This window comes from Syngnathoides biaculeatus, chromosome 6 (genome assembly GCF_019802595.1).
Source record: "Syngnathoides biaculeatus isolate LvHL_M chromosome 6, ASM1980259v1, whole genome shotgun sequence".
NCBI classification, from domain to species: domain Eukaryota; kingdom Metazoa; phylum Chordata; class Actinopteri; order Syngnathiformes; family Syngnathidae; genus Syngnathoides; species Syngnathoides biaculeatus.
The window spans coordinates 31,386,213-31,403,363 of NC_084645.1; the positions used below are offsets into that span (position 1 = coordinate 31,386,213).

A 17,151-nucleotide genomic window follows, 5' to 3' on the forward strand; every position below is an offset into this window, starting at 1 on the left:
CAACTGTGTAAAGGATTTTGGTGTTAGGATTATGCGCTGGCGCTTTCCGTTTGTGCACCTTCGCCATCAGGGGGCATTTGAATGTATACGTTGCCGCCGTACACATACACATTTGGCCAATTACATATTTTTTCCACAAATTTAAGATAATAGTGAGTCTCATAGGGGAAAACTAAACCTAAGGGAGCCCAAACTCTTGATGTGAATAATAATAACAGTTCCTTTCTGCATATCCAAAATACAAACCCAAGTAATCTAAATTTTTCATATGTGGGTCCTTTAATGTGACCACACAAGTCAATTGCATTTTTTGCAATTGCTTAATCCATCCATCCATTTTCTTTGGCGCTTATCCTCACGAAGGTCACAGGGAGTGCTGGAATCTATCCCAGCTGTCAACGGGCAGGAGGCGGGGTACGCCCTGAACTGGTTGCCAGGCAATCACAGGGCACATGGAGACAAACAGCTGCACTCCCAATCACACCTAGGGGCAATTTAGTGTCCAATTAATGCTTCATGTTTTTGGGATGTGGGAGGAAACCGGAGTGCCTGGAGAAAATCCATGCAGGCACGGGAAGAACATGCAAACTCCACACAGGCGGGTCCGGGATAGAACCTGGGACCTCAGAACTGGAAGGCCAATGCTTTCCCAGCTGTGCCGCCCCTTCATAATAAATATCGTTCCATTTTTTCTACCACTTGTCCTTACTGGAATCATGGGCGTGCCGACGACAAGCTCAGCTAACTCTGGGAAGAGGGTACATCGTGAACTGGTCGCCAGCTAATTGCAATACAGACCTAAGTAATTAAGTTTTTCATATGTGGGTCCTTTAATATGACCACACAAGTCAAGTCATTTGCATTTATTGCACTCTCTTAATGTAGTCTATAAATATTCTTGAAACATCCATTAAAATTCTGCAAAATGCAGCATAGTACACTTAAATTGGCTCTCACTAGGTTTTGTCAATGGCCTCTTAGTTGCTCGTGTTGGCTAAACTGGTAAATATTGCAGTTGTGGTGGTGTGTTATACTGTCATTAGGCTGTCCCGCTTTATTAATAGGAATAACTGTCTATTTTAAGGTGTGGAAGAAACTAACAACGTAGAGTGTGGTGCCATGCCAAATGTACTTCAGTGTTGTTTTTTCGACTTGCATAGCAGACAATCGCATTGACCATTTCCCCCATCATTTCATGGAATAAGTAAACCAAGCAATGTACTAATATTTGAGTTGCCTTTTATGCAGAGGAAACAGAAAAAAATAGCAGTGCGTTTTTATTTATTTAATAGTCCTACAATGAGCATCAGATGAGTGCACTGGCTGTGAGCGATATTATCCTTCAGTTACCTTGGGGACACTGGAGTCAGTTTACAAGTGGGATTAGTGCACTGTTGTGCCCCACGGGTAAACACTAAGAGAAAAAAATAAACACTTCACGAGGTGGCAAGTTGTTTGTAAGCCTGGAAAAACACTCCAATACCAAATAGTAACTACCAGGGTCTGTTAAAGAACTACCAACATTATGTTTTCAACCAAAGAGTTGAACTCAATTGATGGATTGAATTGTTGATTGTAATATATATTAGACCATAGCTGAATAATATCGACCAATGTCACAACCATGACTAGGAAAACTGCCTCTAGAAATGTTAGGTAACTTGTATATGTATTTTCTATGACGCTCAATGCACGTGGCAATGTAGATTTCACCTCGGAGCAAAAATAAACAACTGTTTTAATTCATGGGCCCATTGTCTTATTATTATTGTTGTTATTATTATTATTATCATTATGTTCGAACTTTCTAGTATCTGCTACTTGATTGAATTTTGGGGGGTGATGTTACACCTAAAATAGATTTTCATTTCTCCAGATAACACGTTTTCTCTTCTTACACCATGATGTACACTGGTGTGTCCCAGCTTCCTACAATGCACACAAAAATAAAATCCAGCTGTAAAATCTGTGCTCTTAAAAGGAGAAACTGTTTGCTAACGCCTCACTTGAACCCGCTTCGGGTGTCGTAAAGTGCCCAGGTAAAGAAACGGGCGTATCTCAATGTGGGAGCGAAGTAGCGTCAATTGTCTTGACGAATACCCTAAACAAGCGCGTGTTTTGTAAAGGCCTTTTCAAAATAAATTTACGAAACTATTTACAATACCACTAAAATGCCATAAAAAGCTATAATATAATACAGGTGGACAACACTTTACATCACGTGATTTTATCAGTCATTTAGTCTGATTTCGTTCTCCATTTGGATGCGTCTCTTCATCAAAATAATTTCATTCTTTTAAAAAGTCAGTCGGTTTCCGTTTTACTTGCGAAGCGCTGGGTGTGTGTGTGCGTGCGTGTGCGTGCGTGCGTACTCACTGAGTCAATGTGTTTGTTGAGGTGGTGGCGTGGAAGTCATTCGGCATCTTGAGTAGTTGGACCAATTCATAACAATAAGTCTCCTTAAAGCAGTTTTCCTATTTTAATAGCTCATCTATTTCCGTTTCTGTATTCCCGTCGGAATGGAAGCGACTGACACACGGGCGCACCGGGCACAACTCGGTGGTCGGTGTTAGGTGCGCGCACTCGCCGGGGACACGAGCACCGGCGACGGGTTGGGGCACCGAGGGGACGGCCCACTTCCACGAGCGAGGACTACCAGCCTGAGAACCGATGAATAACCCCACGGTGTCCGTCAGCTGAGTGCCGAGATGATAACCACGTTTTTCCCGGTGAAGAAACTGCGGAGGAAGGGAAAATGTGTCCTGTTCGGGGCCATTCTGCTGGTCGCAGCGGTGGCCGTCTACCACGAGATGGTCGCGGCCAAAGAGTGGAGCGAAGGCACCGGTAAGTTGGCAGCGCGAAAACTTTTCTCGTAGGTATGCGGCACAACTATTAAATGTGAATACGGTTATCTTCTTGTACTCGGTGCAACTTTATCTAACTTGTAGGGCAGAAAAGCAGCCTTTTATAAACGTACGCTATACACTGTACACATTGCCAGCCACCGCCGCCCCCCTCCCCCATATCGTAATTGTAGGTGAGGTATCAGTTGGATTTTCATTGCTTGTGAAAAGCAGTTATAAAACCATTCATGCTGAAGAAACGTGTGAATATTTTCATTGCACGCAACCGCAGTATCACATGCTTACTGTGTTGTGTAGGATGTGCATGCAAATCGAATTAGAGCTGTTCTAGGAGTACTTTCTGCCTCGCAAAGTTGAACGAGAAACTAATTTTATGCCAACATAAAAAAAAAAAAAAATTTATAGTTCACTAACGTCCGTATTGTAGTGTCAATCAAGTTAGGCCTGATTTTTTTTCCAGGATGATACTGGATTTGTTATGAATAAAATGCTAAAAATATATTTTTGGGGCTACGACTAAAATGCCAGTGTAACTGGTATTTTTTTTTTTTTTGATGAGATCAATTCGTAGTTGTATTAAAAGGATAAAATGGAAACACAGTTACTTAGCTTTTCTTAAAATAGAGGTGCAAAAATGGGCACATTATTAGCCAATATCAAGACAAAAAAAACATGAGCATTACTACTCCATTAAAATGAGAAAATGAATGACTGGATAAATATGGATTTTGCTGTGTGTACATGCATGTTCTGTCATGAAGCAACTATGCAGGGCTGGACCCAAATGCAGGACTCCAAGATGAGGGGATGATGTTAGGCGTAATTTTACTCAAAGCTTCGGTCATACACAGTGTCAGTGGGCCAAGAAGGCAGAGGCACAACAATGCTAGGCTATAAGCAAAATCCAAAAACATGAAGCGAGGTCCGATGACTAGGAGGCAAACTTGGACACATGAACTAAGACGGGACTAAACTATGGTGGCACAGAATTGCTGTGATGAGGATAGCTCACACTACACTTTCTCTGAGTGGTGGAGAGTCCTGCTGGCAGTGAATGCAACGAACTGGGAAATGCCAGTGATAAAAACTCCAACTTAAATCCCTGTCTAATTACTAATTGTCACTGCCCACAGCAGTGGTGTGGCCACGCCCCTCTTGGCAGTGGACAAACCTTGCTCATGACAATTCCTTGGTAATTTGAGATTGAGAATAATAATTCCTACCCGAAATGAATTGACCGCTACACAGGCATGTGTATTTCGTTAGGCACCATCCATCCCATTTAATTGCCGAAATCCATCGATCTTTTCTCATCTTTTCAGATGGTATTCTATAGAATGATATCTTTGAAGAACTGTCTCGTCTATTGTGACAACCAACAGCACAATAGGTTTCGGGCAATTTGAAAAACAGTGTCATGAACATGTCCTGGCCACTGCCTTGAGGGGCGTGGCCAGTCCACTGCTCTGGGCAGTACCACCTCTGACAGCTGTATATTTGAAAGTAATTAGACTAGGCATTTAGGTTCAGAATTTGTCGCTGGCATTTGCCAGTTCGTTGCATTGCATTTACTGCCTGTTGGATTCTCCAATATTGTGCATAACGCTAGCGTAGAGCTATCCTTGCCACAGCGAGTCTGTGCCCTTTTCGTTTGCCCACGTCTTGTCAAGTTTCTCAGTTTGTCTCATAGTCATCGGACCTTGTTTCGCGTTGTTTGGATGCCTTTAGTCCAGGGTTTTTGTGCCTCTATCTTGTTGGATTGCTGCACCATGTATGACCCTAACGTGGAATAAAATCACGCTCAATATCATTCCCTCGTCTCGGAGTCCTGCATTTGGGTCCGCCACCGTGACGCTGGCTTATGACAAACTGCTCCCGCACTGCTGAGTAGCTTTGCTTGACTGGTGTAATGGTCTGAGCTCTCCCCTGTGCTGATAAGTCTCCTTGTGATGGATGCGCATGCGTTACTCACCGGGGAACTCTGGGTACGTAGCAGACGTTTACTGGGAAATCTCCCGGTCTCATAGTTCCCCTTCTTCTACATAGAGGGAGCTAAGACATGTTATAACCTAACCCTAACCTAAACTTAAAACAAAAGTTGATAAAAAGATATACACAAATATGTACGTTCGCTGTCTTCGTCTTTCTGAGACGTCCATGGCGAACATGAACACTCTGCGACAAGTTGTCGAATGGCACATGTTGAAGCATGGATGGGGATGTTTTACAATGGCCGGAAGTTTACAAAATATACGCGCATGCGCATTACTCATAAAGAGACTTTGCAGCGCTCAGACCGTCACACCGGCATTATGGCGCTGTGAAAACGGTGACGTCACGTGCACGATCTCAATAGCTGGGATAGGCTCCAGCACACTTGCGATCCTCGTGAGGATAAGCTGTACAGAAAATGGATGGATGGATATAAAATGCAGCAATATCCTTTCCAATCACAAAAGTCAGATTTTTTTTTTTTGTTTTTTTGTTTAAGGTGATATAGCATAGCCCTGTGTGGAATAAAATCCAAAAGAGAATGTAGGTCAGTATCAGATAATCTGCCCATTGTTGTGTGTAATCCAGTGAAATGTGTTTAAATATTAACTGAATAACTACACACCTCAGACAATCTCCTTGTTGCATTTGAGATATTTTTTCTTTTCATTTAAGTTGCAGATGGCCAAATGAGCGCAGGTGAAACAAGTGAACAGGTTCTTAGCAAAGACAGACGTCACCCGAGGTTTCGTGTGCGTGGTCTGTTCTGTGGGGCTGCGCCAGGTCAGGAGGTCACGTCGCAGTTTTATTCATATTAGAGGGAAGTTTTGTGTCACGTCGGGTACCCGCACTTCCTGCCCTTTTCATTCCCTTTATGTGCACCGTGTGAGTTTGAGCGTGTCAGGGATGTATGTAGATGAGAGCAGTGCGGAACCGACCACGAATGACACATCTGCTCGATCTCTTTGAACGAAGCCAAACATGTAAACACACGTTAAGAGCTGCAATGTGAGGCAGGGGTCGCCTCACTCCGCATTCCTTACGTTTTCCGTAGGACACCATCTCGCCATCTCTAAATGCATTGCTTGTATTTTCACTTGTTGGGGTAACATGTCATGACCAATGAGCCTAATTACACTTAGCAACGAATAGATCGGTTTCGTGCATGTCAGACATAGCGCCTGAATACTCTCGAGTTAGTTTTCCATTATATGTATTTAATGTAAACACTTGCTGTTGTGGTTTTCCCCTGATGGGGCATTCAGGCCTGGAACATGCTCATCACCCCTCGGCGGCTGAGAGGAAGCTGAAAAGCACTGCTTACCACAGCCGTGTCTCTTTGCATACATTCTTCTTCTTTGACCAAGATGACTTGTTTTTTTTTCCACTTGCAGGTCATATGACCACTTTAGGAAAAAGAAAACAGCAGTTAATAAATGTCCCTCGGGCTGAAATGGCAGCAAGTGCTTAAAGGTGGTCGTGCTCCATTTAAAACAGCATTTTAAGTTAACTTGGGTTATATTTTGTGATATTTACATTTGCTTGATTTTGGGTAATCTATGCAAAAACATAAGAATTTGAGAAAGGGGGCAACACTTTTTTACGGCACTGTATTTGTAATGCATAATTAGCAGAGAAGGTTATTGAAAGTTACATAAAATCTCAAGAGGGAAATTAAAAATGTTCCATATATCAAAACAGCTAATGTGAAAAATAAATTAAAAGTTAGGGGTGCAGAAAAATACTTTATCTTTTTAAACAAAAATATACAAATATAATAAAATGCAAATATAATGAAATATTTAAAGAAAAAAGAAAAAATGTATCCTACCAAATAAAAAAAAGAAATACAAAAGTTTTAGACAAAAAGTTAGAAATAATGATAAGATATTAATAATTATAAAAATGGGCGGCACAGTGACTCAGCTGGAAAGCATTGGCCCGACAGTTCTGAGGTTCTGGGTTCAATCCCGAACCTGCCTGTGTGGAGTTTGCATGTTCTCCCCGTGCCTACGTGGGTTTTCTCCAGGCACTCCGGTTTCCTCCCACTTCCCAAAAACATGCAACATTAATTGGACACTCCAAATTGCCCGTAGGTGTGATTGTGAGTGCGGCTGTTTGTCTCGATGTGCCCTACGATTGGCTGGCAACCAGTTCAGGGTGTACCCCGCCTCCTCGCCGGTGACAACTAGGAGGGGCTCCAGCACTCCTGCGACCCTCGTGAGGATAAGCAGCTATGAAAATGGATGGATTTATAAAAATGTAGAAATACAGTGATGCCTTGAAATACAAGTTTAATTCATTCTGTGACCACGCTCATTTATCAATACACTCTTATGTTAAATCATCCTACCCAATTGAACTGAAATGGAAATAATCTGTTCCGGCATCCCTAAAGACATCAAATATTTTTTTGCATTTTTTTTCATGAGAAAAATCACAAGCCATATTATTCTACAGTGGTTAAAAAAACAGTAGCATAGTCTCCTCTCCACTTAACGTGCAAAACATAGAGAAAGCAAGCAGAAAGCACGACTCTGGTTAATGTATTGTCCTTCCTCCTTCATGTTTGTCTATTGGCATCTGGAAAACCATCTTAATGACGCATTACTGACACCAGGTCCTATTCTCCTGTCTGCAAGGAAACCAAAGTGAATGGTGGCTCTGAGTTGTGATGTGCGCCGCAGCCATAAAAACTCATAAATCAGGCCACTTGTATCTCAAGGCACCAATGTATGGGGCAAAATCTTAGAAGGAAAAAAATATCGTCTCGTTCTTGTCCTCCATACACTTGTCTGTTGTTTACAAGTTTACGTCTTTTTCTCCACTTTTTTTTGCAATATTTAATTAATTGCGATAACTACTCTCAGATGCCCAAAACAGTATAAACTATAAAAAAAAACTATTTGAAAACTTTTTTTTTTTTCATTCCTAATGCTAACTGAGCATCACTCACCCTCCAAAGCCAGCCAGTTATTTACTAGTAATAGTGATTTATGGTTGAAATAATTTGCGACATGCAATCTGTGCTGTGCTCTGCTGGGGACTGTTTGGAAGAATAAGGCACCAGATGAGGGAGATAAACATACTCTTAGTCTTAACCACCACTCTCAAATTATGCATGTCACCAAAGTTGGCTCTGCCTTCCCATCCCCCACGGGTTTGCGTGTCTCCACCCCTGCGATAATGACAGACTTCAGTCCATGAAACCCTGGAAGCGCTGCTGCCTCGCTCACGTCTCAGGATCATAAAAAAGGGACACTATACTTCATTGTGGAAGTAAAGCACTAAAAGAGTGGGAAAACTGACGTCACATCCAAAGTAGAGTAGTAGTCACAACAAGAGTGGAAATCAAGTAAGCCTTATATGAAGCTGGTGACAAGTATGGCACGAGAATAGCCTTCATACTTGCTTGCCTTTTGGTATCTTGTCGGTAAACTGGGAAGTTATACGTTGAGATTAGGTACAACTATGGCAGGAACGAGGCTAGTCATCCAAGTACACTACTTCCTCATTCATCCCAGACCTGATTTGTTTAGAAAAAAAAACATCCCCGTAGAAACAATGCAAATCAACCAACCATGAACGGGACCTCACAAACTCTTTGATGTCAAATCCTAGAAATTATCAATAAACTTTGATTCCATGCTGTGCCCACTTAGATGGCATCCCCACCCCACCAAAAAAACAACAACAAAAAAGCTTTGTATATTTTACCAGCTTTGAGAAGGCTTTTTAAATATATTCTCATGCATTGCTGGAATATGGTTAGATCTTTTTCGGTTTTGGAAAATTGTTCTTTCACATGCAATATTTAGACCTTACCAAAATGAACCATCACAGACATACAGTGCAGAAAATAAGTGTTTGAACACCCTGCTATATTGCAAGTTCTCCCACTTAGAAATCATGAAACCATGCAAGATATTCCCTCGTGGGGTCTCAATGATCCTTAGAAAAGTGAAGACCCAGGACCACATGACAGGACTTGGTCAATGACGTGAAAAGAGCTGGGACCACCGTTTCCAAGGGGACTGTTGGTAATATCTTAAGACGTCATGGTTTGAAATCATGCATGGCACGGAAGGTTCCCCTCCTTAAACCAGCACATGTTAAGGCCCGTCTTAAGTTTGACAATGACCATTTGGATGATACAGAAGAGTCATGGGAAGAGTCATGGGAGAAAGTTTTGTGGTCAGATGAGACCAAAATGGAACTATTTGGTCATAATTCCACTAACCATGTTTGGAGGAACACGAATGATGAGTTCCATCCCAAGAACACCAGGAGGTGGTAGCATCATGGTTTGGGGGTGTTTTTCTGCACATGGGACAGGATGACTGGCACTTTATTCCATATATTGTGAGATTTTGGGAAACAACCTCTTTCCCTCAGTCAGAGCATTGAAGATGGGTAATGGCTGGGTCTTTCAACGTGACAACGACCCGAAGCACACAGCCAGGAAAACCAAGGAGTGGCTCCAATTGAAGCATATCATGGTTCTGGCGTGGCCTAGCCAGTGTCCAGACCTAAACCCAACAGAAAATCTTTGGAGGGAGCTGAAACTCTGTGCTTCTCAGCGACAGCCCAGAAACCTGTCTGATCTAGAGAAGATCTGTGTGTAGGAGTGGGCCAAAATCCCTCCTACACTGTGTGCAAACCTGGGGAACAACTGCAGAAAAAATTAGACTTCTGTAATTGCAAACAAAGGCTACTGTACCAAATATTAACATTGGTTTTCTCAGGTGTTCAAATACTTATTTGCAGCTGTATCACACAAATAAATCATTAAAAAAGTCATACATTGTGCTTTTTGGATTTTTCTTTTTAGATGATCTCTCTCACAGTGGACATGCACCTACGATGAAAATTTCAGACCCCTCCATGATTTCTAAGTGGGAGAACTTGCAACATAGCAGGGTGTTCAAATACTAAATAAACTAGTGGCAGCTAGAATATGTCTGGGAGTGTATTAATATCAGAATGAACATTTCCAGTTCTTTAAGCAGAAATATTCAACATTGTGTTCTCAGTGTACCCATGTTGTCATTTTAAAAGTTCATGTTTTGCATTAGCAGTGTCAACAAAGACAGATGAATGGATAGACGGCAAGTGGCTGCTGGGCATTCGGTTTCATGAAGAATTATGAAAAATGCCCACACATTCTTTAAATGTTGGGCTACTTGATGTTATGAGTAGTATTTACCCATCTTTGTTCTACAGAATTGATTGTCATCATCGGATCCGGAAAATCTTTGCAATCCAAATACTGTATACAGTAGAGTTCTTGTCTAGTTCCCAATCTCTCAAGAGTCTGTTTCAGTTTTTAATTTGATGCTTTCATCCACTGCGGCATTCATGAAAGTAGGTTTTGGGACAGAGCAATACATGTAATCATGAGTGAGTACACCGCTGTGAAGTCAATGGGAGCTAAAAACACTTGAATTTACATAACGATGTGGACATTGGAACACAACAATACTCTTGGTACTGTTGTCTTGAGGACTGGGCTCAGACTTTGCTTTTTCGTTGAGATTATGAATACATGGCTGTCATATTGCACTAAACCAGAAAAGGGTCAAGGATGGGCCTGTTATCTGCCATTGATATGATGTCACAGTGTTCTGTGCATAGAGCCCAGTGGGGTTTATTTGGCCAAATTTCCTTGTGCGAGTCGGTCAAAGTTGCCCTGATTTGTTTGGGAGCACTCTGGTATGTACCCCATCTCCTGCCTTAAGTCACCTGAACTAGGCTCCGGATCACTCTGTGTCCTTAATGAGGACCCTAAAGTCTCGTTAGCTTGCCAGTTAGCCACGTTTATTATTTCTCGGTCTTTACAGTGACAATGCTACGTGTTTCTGTATGCTGTTCTTTGTTTTTCCTCTCTGTCCATCTACTTGGTTAACCATCTGCCTCATTAGCCAGCGAACTAGCCACAATATGAATGTCCGTCTGTCTAGTCAGAGTGCTAGTTAGTTAACAGTCTATCCGTCTTCATGTATTTTGCTATGTTGTAAAACGATGTGGAGTATTTTCTTTATTGTGTCAAAGATGGTTACTGTTTCTGGTTGAGAGGCAATTGTCTTCTTATAGAGACAAAAAACAGCTGATTTCCTATGCTTATTCTGTTCTGGTATTCTTAACCACATAGTCTACCTTTTTCTAAGTTCATTTCCTGTTTTCTGTTTGTCACTGATGTGGTGGATCAATCTAAATCAAAGTGGAAGATTTGATTATTTTATTTTATTCTATATTTAGACATTTTTCCAGCTTTCTGACTGTTTTTACTGGTTTGTGCAGGTATTAATTCAGATGACCGGAGTGGCTGGAGGGGTGCCAGACTTGACCAAAGGGTAAGCACGAAAAAAAAAAGGTTGGTCAAAGAAAATGTGATGACTGTGGGATGCAGGATTGGAAAAGTAGGTGGTGGAATCCAAAACGTATAAAACTATAGAGGCAGTGGCTTTAATGATGCCTTTTTGCCAGGTCGGAGCGGGTTATCCACTGGAGGAGTCCGGACTTCTGCTACAAGCCTGGAAACCAGAGGTGTGTTTATGTGTTTTCATGTATTATGTGTTTGTGTGTGTGGACTCCACCTTTAAAATAATTTAAATTTTTGGTTGCGGCATGGGAGACTGGTTAGCACATTTGCCTCACAGTTCTGAAGACTGTAGTTCAAATGGTTCACTCTCACATCCCAAAAACAAGCATGGTAAGTTATTGAAGACTAAATTGCCCGCACATGTGAATGTGAGTGCGAATGGTTGTTTGTTTATGTGTGCCCTGGAATTGGCTGGGGAGTGCTGGAGGGTCATGGGAGTGCTGGAGCCTATCCCAGCTATCAATAGGCAGGCCAATTAAAGGGCACATAGAGACAGACAACAGTCGCACTCACAATCACACCTGAGAGCAATTTCGAGTCTCCAATGAATTCAAGTTTTTGGGATGTGGGAGGAAATCGGAGTTCTTGGGGAAAACCCACACAGGCATGGGGAGAACATGCAAACTCCATACAGGCGGGGTTGGTCCTCAGAACTGTGTGGCCAACGCTCTAACCAGTTGCGCCACCGTGCCGCCTGGCGATTACTAGCCATCTTTTATTGATCAGAGACTGTTCTCGCAATGTCTCAAAAGTATTCTCTTTCAAATGACAAACTGTCGTTGTACTAAAGCGCCCCCAAGTACTGGAGACAAATTCCTCGTGTATTTTTGACATACTTGGCAAAAATAAAAATGACTGATTGGAATTTATCTTATAGTTAGCTCAGTCACGACTTTATTTCTCTGTTTGTCCAACCGTCTAGTTAGCTAAATAGGGACACGTCCGGGTAGCTTTCTTTTCAACCAATCAGTGTATTACCTGACCATCTGTCATTTTAGCTCACTAGCTTCTCACTGTCAGACATTCCCAACCTCAACATTTCATCGGACGTTTTTAAAAATATTTTTTTTTTCAGTTTTAATTTTTTTTTTTACTTTGCTTTTTGACTCAAATTACACATGGACATGTCAGGACTTCCAGACCTTTGGACATAAATAAATAAAAGGAAATTACCTTTGTTGTAGGATAACCGGGTACCATTCCAGTTGATTCCAGTTGAGGAGCATTGTTTAACAACCTTTTGTCTTAAACAACCACTTTGGCTGTGAAGTCGTGCTAACATTTGTTCAATGCTAATGAACCGCTATGACCACGGCATGGGAGGAGGCCGTCTCTGCTCCTTTGTTATAGTCCGCTTTGGCGCGCAAACACACACACACACACACACACACACAAACACACAACGTATTCATGGAGGATATACACTTGGCTCAAGTTACATTGCCTCTTTGACAGATGTCACACAGGTTTTATGTTTACATTCTGTACTTTTATTAGTCACGCTGACTTATTCTCGCTTGAAGACCCTTTTAAGTAAAAATAAATGTTTTGTAAATTTTACACGCCGAACAGAAGAATTCTAACAACCCTGCGAAACTCAGAAGTATATAAAATGAAGCTTCAAAATTGTCAAAAATCAAGCCAATTCAAAAGCTGTGACGGCTAAATGTGCTGAAACCACACCTTGTTCAAATATTAACTGTCAATCAAATACCAGTAGTACAAACAGTAGTATATCCATCTGTCTATTTTCCGTGCTGCTTATACCCATTAAGTTGCGGGCATGCTAGTGCCTATCTAGCTTAGACTTGATGAGAGTTTATGCAGTGTGCTACAGATTGTGCAGATAGGCAAGAAATGGTTTGTGTGGGCGCTTGACAGCATATAGAGTGTGGACCGAAAATGCAAAGGCTTCAAAAATTATCTGAGGTAACCTGCGGGCGCAGGTTTGCATTTGTGTGCTGTTTATTTTTTGCTGAAGTAGGTCAAGATGTTTGCTTTATGCACTGCTTGTTGACTGACTGGCACTCTTTCTCCACTCAGTATAAAGGCCAGGCCAATTTGCATGTGTTTGAGGATTGGTGCGGCAGCTCCACGGACAGGCTGCGCCGAAACCTGCACTACCCGCTCTACCCTCATGTGAGTGCAACCCTGCATGCACTACTTTCTCATTCCTTGGATATCCAGTAAAACCAAAGTCTTAAAGAAATGCAGTGGTACCTTGACTTGAGTGTCCCAAATTAGGAGTTTTTTGAGTGACGAGCTTTGCCGTTGCATGGTCAATTTTTACTTTGTTGCAAGTCAAAATATAAATAGTGAGAGAGCTTCAGATACCCTGCTGCTCGTGAGAATTAAAAAAAAATGGCTCAGACACATACAAAATAAGAACACTCACATTGAGCTGCTGCCATAACTCAAGTACAGACACCAGCCCCTGACATTGCTCTCTTGGCCTCGCCCATCAAGGACACACATCCACCACACATCCTAAAGTGTGTACAATAATGTGGATTATTTCTTTACATCCTCTTGTAGTAGTTCTTATCGTTGTATTCATTCTTCTTTAAAAACACTAAATGAAAAATTTGGGGTTTTATTTCGGATGGGTAAACTGAGTCACAAGCTTGGTCCTGATGTTAGTATCGTATTAGTCAAAGTCAGAGCAAGGATGTTAACCAAGATCTTTGCATCAATGTTGGTCATGTTCACGATGATTTTTGTCATTGATGTTCTCTACAGTATTCATCATGACTGTGGTATTTGCTATGATGTTCGCAAATATACTAATTACTATTGTATATTCACCATGTTATCGACTGTGTTAACGATGATCTTAATAATAATATTAGCAACAATGCTAACTGTGAGATGACCTACGGTGTTATCCATAGTGCTATCAATGATTTTAGTAAAAGTATTAGCCAAAACATTAGCACCTGTGTTTGCGATGATGATAGCTGTGGTTTTAGCAATTATGATATAAATCGTTTTGCAGTGTTGGCCATATTGTCAGATGGTGTGTTAGCCATGACTTAAGATATAATGTTAGCCAAGATATTAACTCATATTTTAACGATGGCATCAGTTACTGTTGGCCATAGTGTTTGCCACTCCACAGGTACTGTCAATCGTTAGTCAGATATCCCACTCTGTCTTGTTATTCTCAGTGCTCCACAACACAGTAATTGTTTGTCTTTGAGTGACTTCTGTCAAACAAATACAAACTGTTCCTTGCTGTCTTGGTACATTCCGCATCCACATGCTAGATGCTTATTTCCCGTGATTTGAGATCCTGACTCTTTCCTCTCCTGGCTCCTTCCAGTCCAGGACCATAGTTCACAAGCTAGCCATCTCCCCACAGTGGACGAACTACGGTCTCCGGATCTTTGGTTATTTACATCCGTACACTGACGGTACAACAATTACGGTTTGTCTTGTTGTGATTCGTATCTCGGGGCATCATCATTATTTCTTTGCCGTCCTCAGGAGAGTTTGTGTTTGCGTTGAGCTCTGACGACAACTCGGAATTCTGGCTCAGCACAAACGATTCTCCCTCTAATCTACAGTTACTTGCATGGGTAGGAAAGGTATGAGCATTTGTTGTCATCATTGCAAAGATAAAAAAAAAAAGCAGCAGTTATAGTCCTGCATGTTTTATCATTTCCTCTTTCTAGACTGGCTCTGAGTGGACAGCCCCAGGCGAGTTTGAGAAGTATGCCAGTCAAATCTCCACAGCAACTCAGTGAGTCTATTTCAGTATGTGCGGAACTATGGCGTACCCAATAACTAACTCTTAAACAAGTAAAACAGACTTCAGTTTCCTCTTGCGGTGCTTGGAAACTTCCTATGGCACATTTACCTATTGTGTTAAAGGGGACATATTATGGTTACCAGCCTTCTAATTGGTTGCATACAAATAGTTCTGTCTCTAGTGTGCCCGACCACCCAAGTAAATCTGTTTCCCTAAATGTGTCTATGAGGAACTGTTCCGAATTTGGATGCATTGTTACGTGCACGCACCAAGTTTGACCACCCGTGTCATAGCAGCTCATAGCTGGTCAAAGAGCTGCCACTTTTAGTCGAAGCCAAAAGCGGAGCAGAGATTTTGCTTGGCGGCGTGTCCGCTGGATATGCCATATGTATGGACCCTTTATACTATAATTGACGTGTAATCTGGTGGCTTGCTGATAAAGTGCTGCCTTCATGAGTGAAAAAAACACAATCCATGCTTACACAGTGTTTTATGACTCATCTTGTTTTCTTCGCACTCCGAGCTGCCAGTTCCATAACCCCCAAGCACATTCTCCCCACAGTGGAGGGTGCGGGGGTGTGAGCATTTAAACGGGATAGGACCATCTGCCCAAAACAGGCTGAGATCAAAAAGGCTAAAAAAGAATACATGGGCTATTTTCTTCAAATGAAAAAGAATGAAATCTTGAAAAAGATTGACACGCTGTGGCGACCCCTAACGGGACAAGCCGAAACGAGAAGAAGGAGAGGGGTATTTTCTTAAAAGTAACTATAGTACATGTTGGTGAGACACCTGGGAACAGTTTGAAATTGTATTAAAAAATAAAGCATAATACTACTTTAAGTATTTCAACAATAAATGTTTCCATGGTACACATCGACACTCGTCCTGTTGGCAGGAAATAAATTCCCTTTGTAGGTGCTCATTTACAATTGCTTCAACATATTTGCAACATGTTTCTGTGGATTTTCAAATACACTAAATAGAAATACAGTATGTACATGTGATCTTTAGTGACAATAATACTACTTTTCATGGCATATGAAGCTTGCCTGGATAGGCTCATTGTTTCTTTCTGGCATTTCAGCGCACTGACGTCGTTTCTCGAAATTCACACACAGTCAGTGATATTATCTCATTTCTTGAACAAATTCTTTCAGCCTTCCCGTTATCTGATCATACAGATACAGTACATTTCAAACGGTATATGATGAACACATCTCAGTGAGTCAACCGTTGTATGCTGTTATTACTGGTGTCACGGAATATTTAGTCGCATGTGGGTTGACAAGAACCTGCTGGGAGAATTTTTAGGTGACACACATCAAGTGACTTTCTTGCATTGCTTGCAATATTCGCAGTTTGTACACGTTGCAGCTTCATTAAGGCCACAAGAGTGTTTACGAAGTAGAATGAGTCATCACCCAAACACGGACAATAATGAGCAATGAATGTACATAGGCGGCACGGTGGTCCAGCTGGAAAGTGTTGGCTTCACAGTTCTGAGGTCCCGGGTTTGATCTCGGACCCCGCTGTGTGGAGTTTGCATGTTCTCCCCGTGTCTGCGTGGGTTTCCTTTGAGCACTCCGGTATCCTCCCACATCCTAAAAACATGCAACATTAATTGGACACTCTAAATTGCCCCTAGGTGTGATTGTGAGTCCGGCTGTTTGTCTCGATGTGCCCTGCGACTGGCTGGCCACCAGTTCAGGGTGTACCCCGCCTCCTGTCCGTTGACTGCTGGGATAGGCTCCAGCACTCCCGCGAGCCCCGTGAGGATAAAGTGGCAAAGAAAATGAATGGATGGATGGAGATACATACAGTGAAGAAAATAATGATCTGAGCACCTGCTGAAGAAGTTAAACGTCTCTGTTTATAGTTCATATCAGTTCAAAAATACATAAAAATACTAATTTTATTTAGTGAAATTTGATCCCCAAGCAACACACGTTTTAATATTTGGTGGCAAGTTATGCAATGAGATGGTTAGGTGTAGGTGGTCACCATGTTTGCCTGTGTCTCAGGAGGGACTGGACCCCACTCCTCTTTAAAGAGACCCTATGATTCCTTTGAAAACAGGAGGTTCCAGCTCCTTTTTATTTTTTTGGGGCGCGGGGTAGTTTGAGATCTGGAGACTGACTTTTTGTGCTTCTTCTCTGTTG

At 41.8% G+C, this 17,151-nt stretch overlaps 2 protein-coding genes across 7 annotated transcripts in view; one reads left to right on the top strand and one right to left on the bottom strand.

Moving 5' to 3' along the window:
- The window catches only part of ddx11 (DEAD/H (Asp-Glu-Ala-Asp/His) box helicase 11), a 49,289-nt gene extending 36,730 nt beyond the window's left edge, over positions 1-12,559 (bottom strand). For 4 of the 5 annotated variants that reach the window (XR_009795301.1, XR_009795300.1, XM_061822009.1 and 1 more), the window contains exons 1-2: positions 12,412-12,559; positions 6,181-6,262 (exon numbers count right to left, since the gene is read on the bottom strand). The gene's annotated coding sequence lies outside the window, so the exon portion shown is untranslated. Of the gene's footprint in view, positions 1-5,137; positions 5,264-6,180; positions 6,263-12,411 lie in introns of all 5 variants that reach the window. The other variant, XM_061822011.1, reaches the window with a different exon arrangement.
- b4galnt3b (beta-1,4-N-acetyl-galactosaminyl transferase 3b) overlaps positions 2,359-17,151 on the top strand; it is a 28,992-nt gene continuing 14,199 nt past the window's right edge. The window contains exons 1-7 of one of the 2 annotated variants that reach the window (XM_061822007.1): positions 2,359-2,844; positions 11,157-11,209; positions 11,343-11,402; positions 13,282-13,377; positions 14,561-14,651; positions 14,725-14,825; positions 14,913-14,980. In XM_061822007.1, the coding sequence (XP_061677991.1) occupies positions 2,709-2,844; positions 11,157-11,209; positions 11,343-11,402; positions 13,282-13,377; positions 14,561-14,651; positions 14,725-14,825; positions 14,913-14,980 (605 nt within the window). In that variant the 5' untranslated portion in view covers positions 2,359-2,708. Of the gene's footprint in view, positions 2,845-11,156; positions 11,210-11,342; positions 11,403-12,527; positions 12,705-13,281; positions 13,378-14,560; positions 14,652-14,724; positions 14,826-14,912; positions 14,981-17,151 lie in introns of those variants that run through there. The other variant, XM_061822008.1, reaches the window with a different exon arrangement.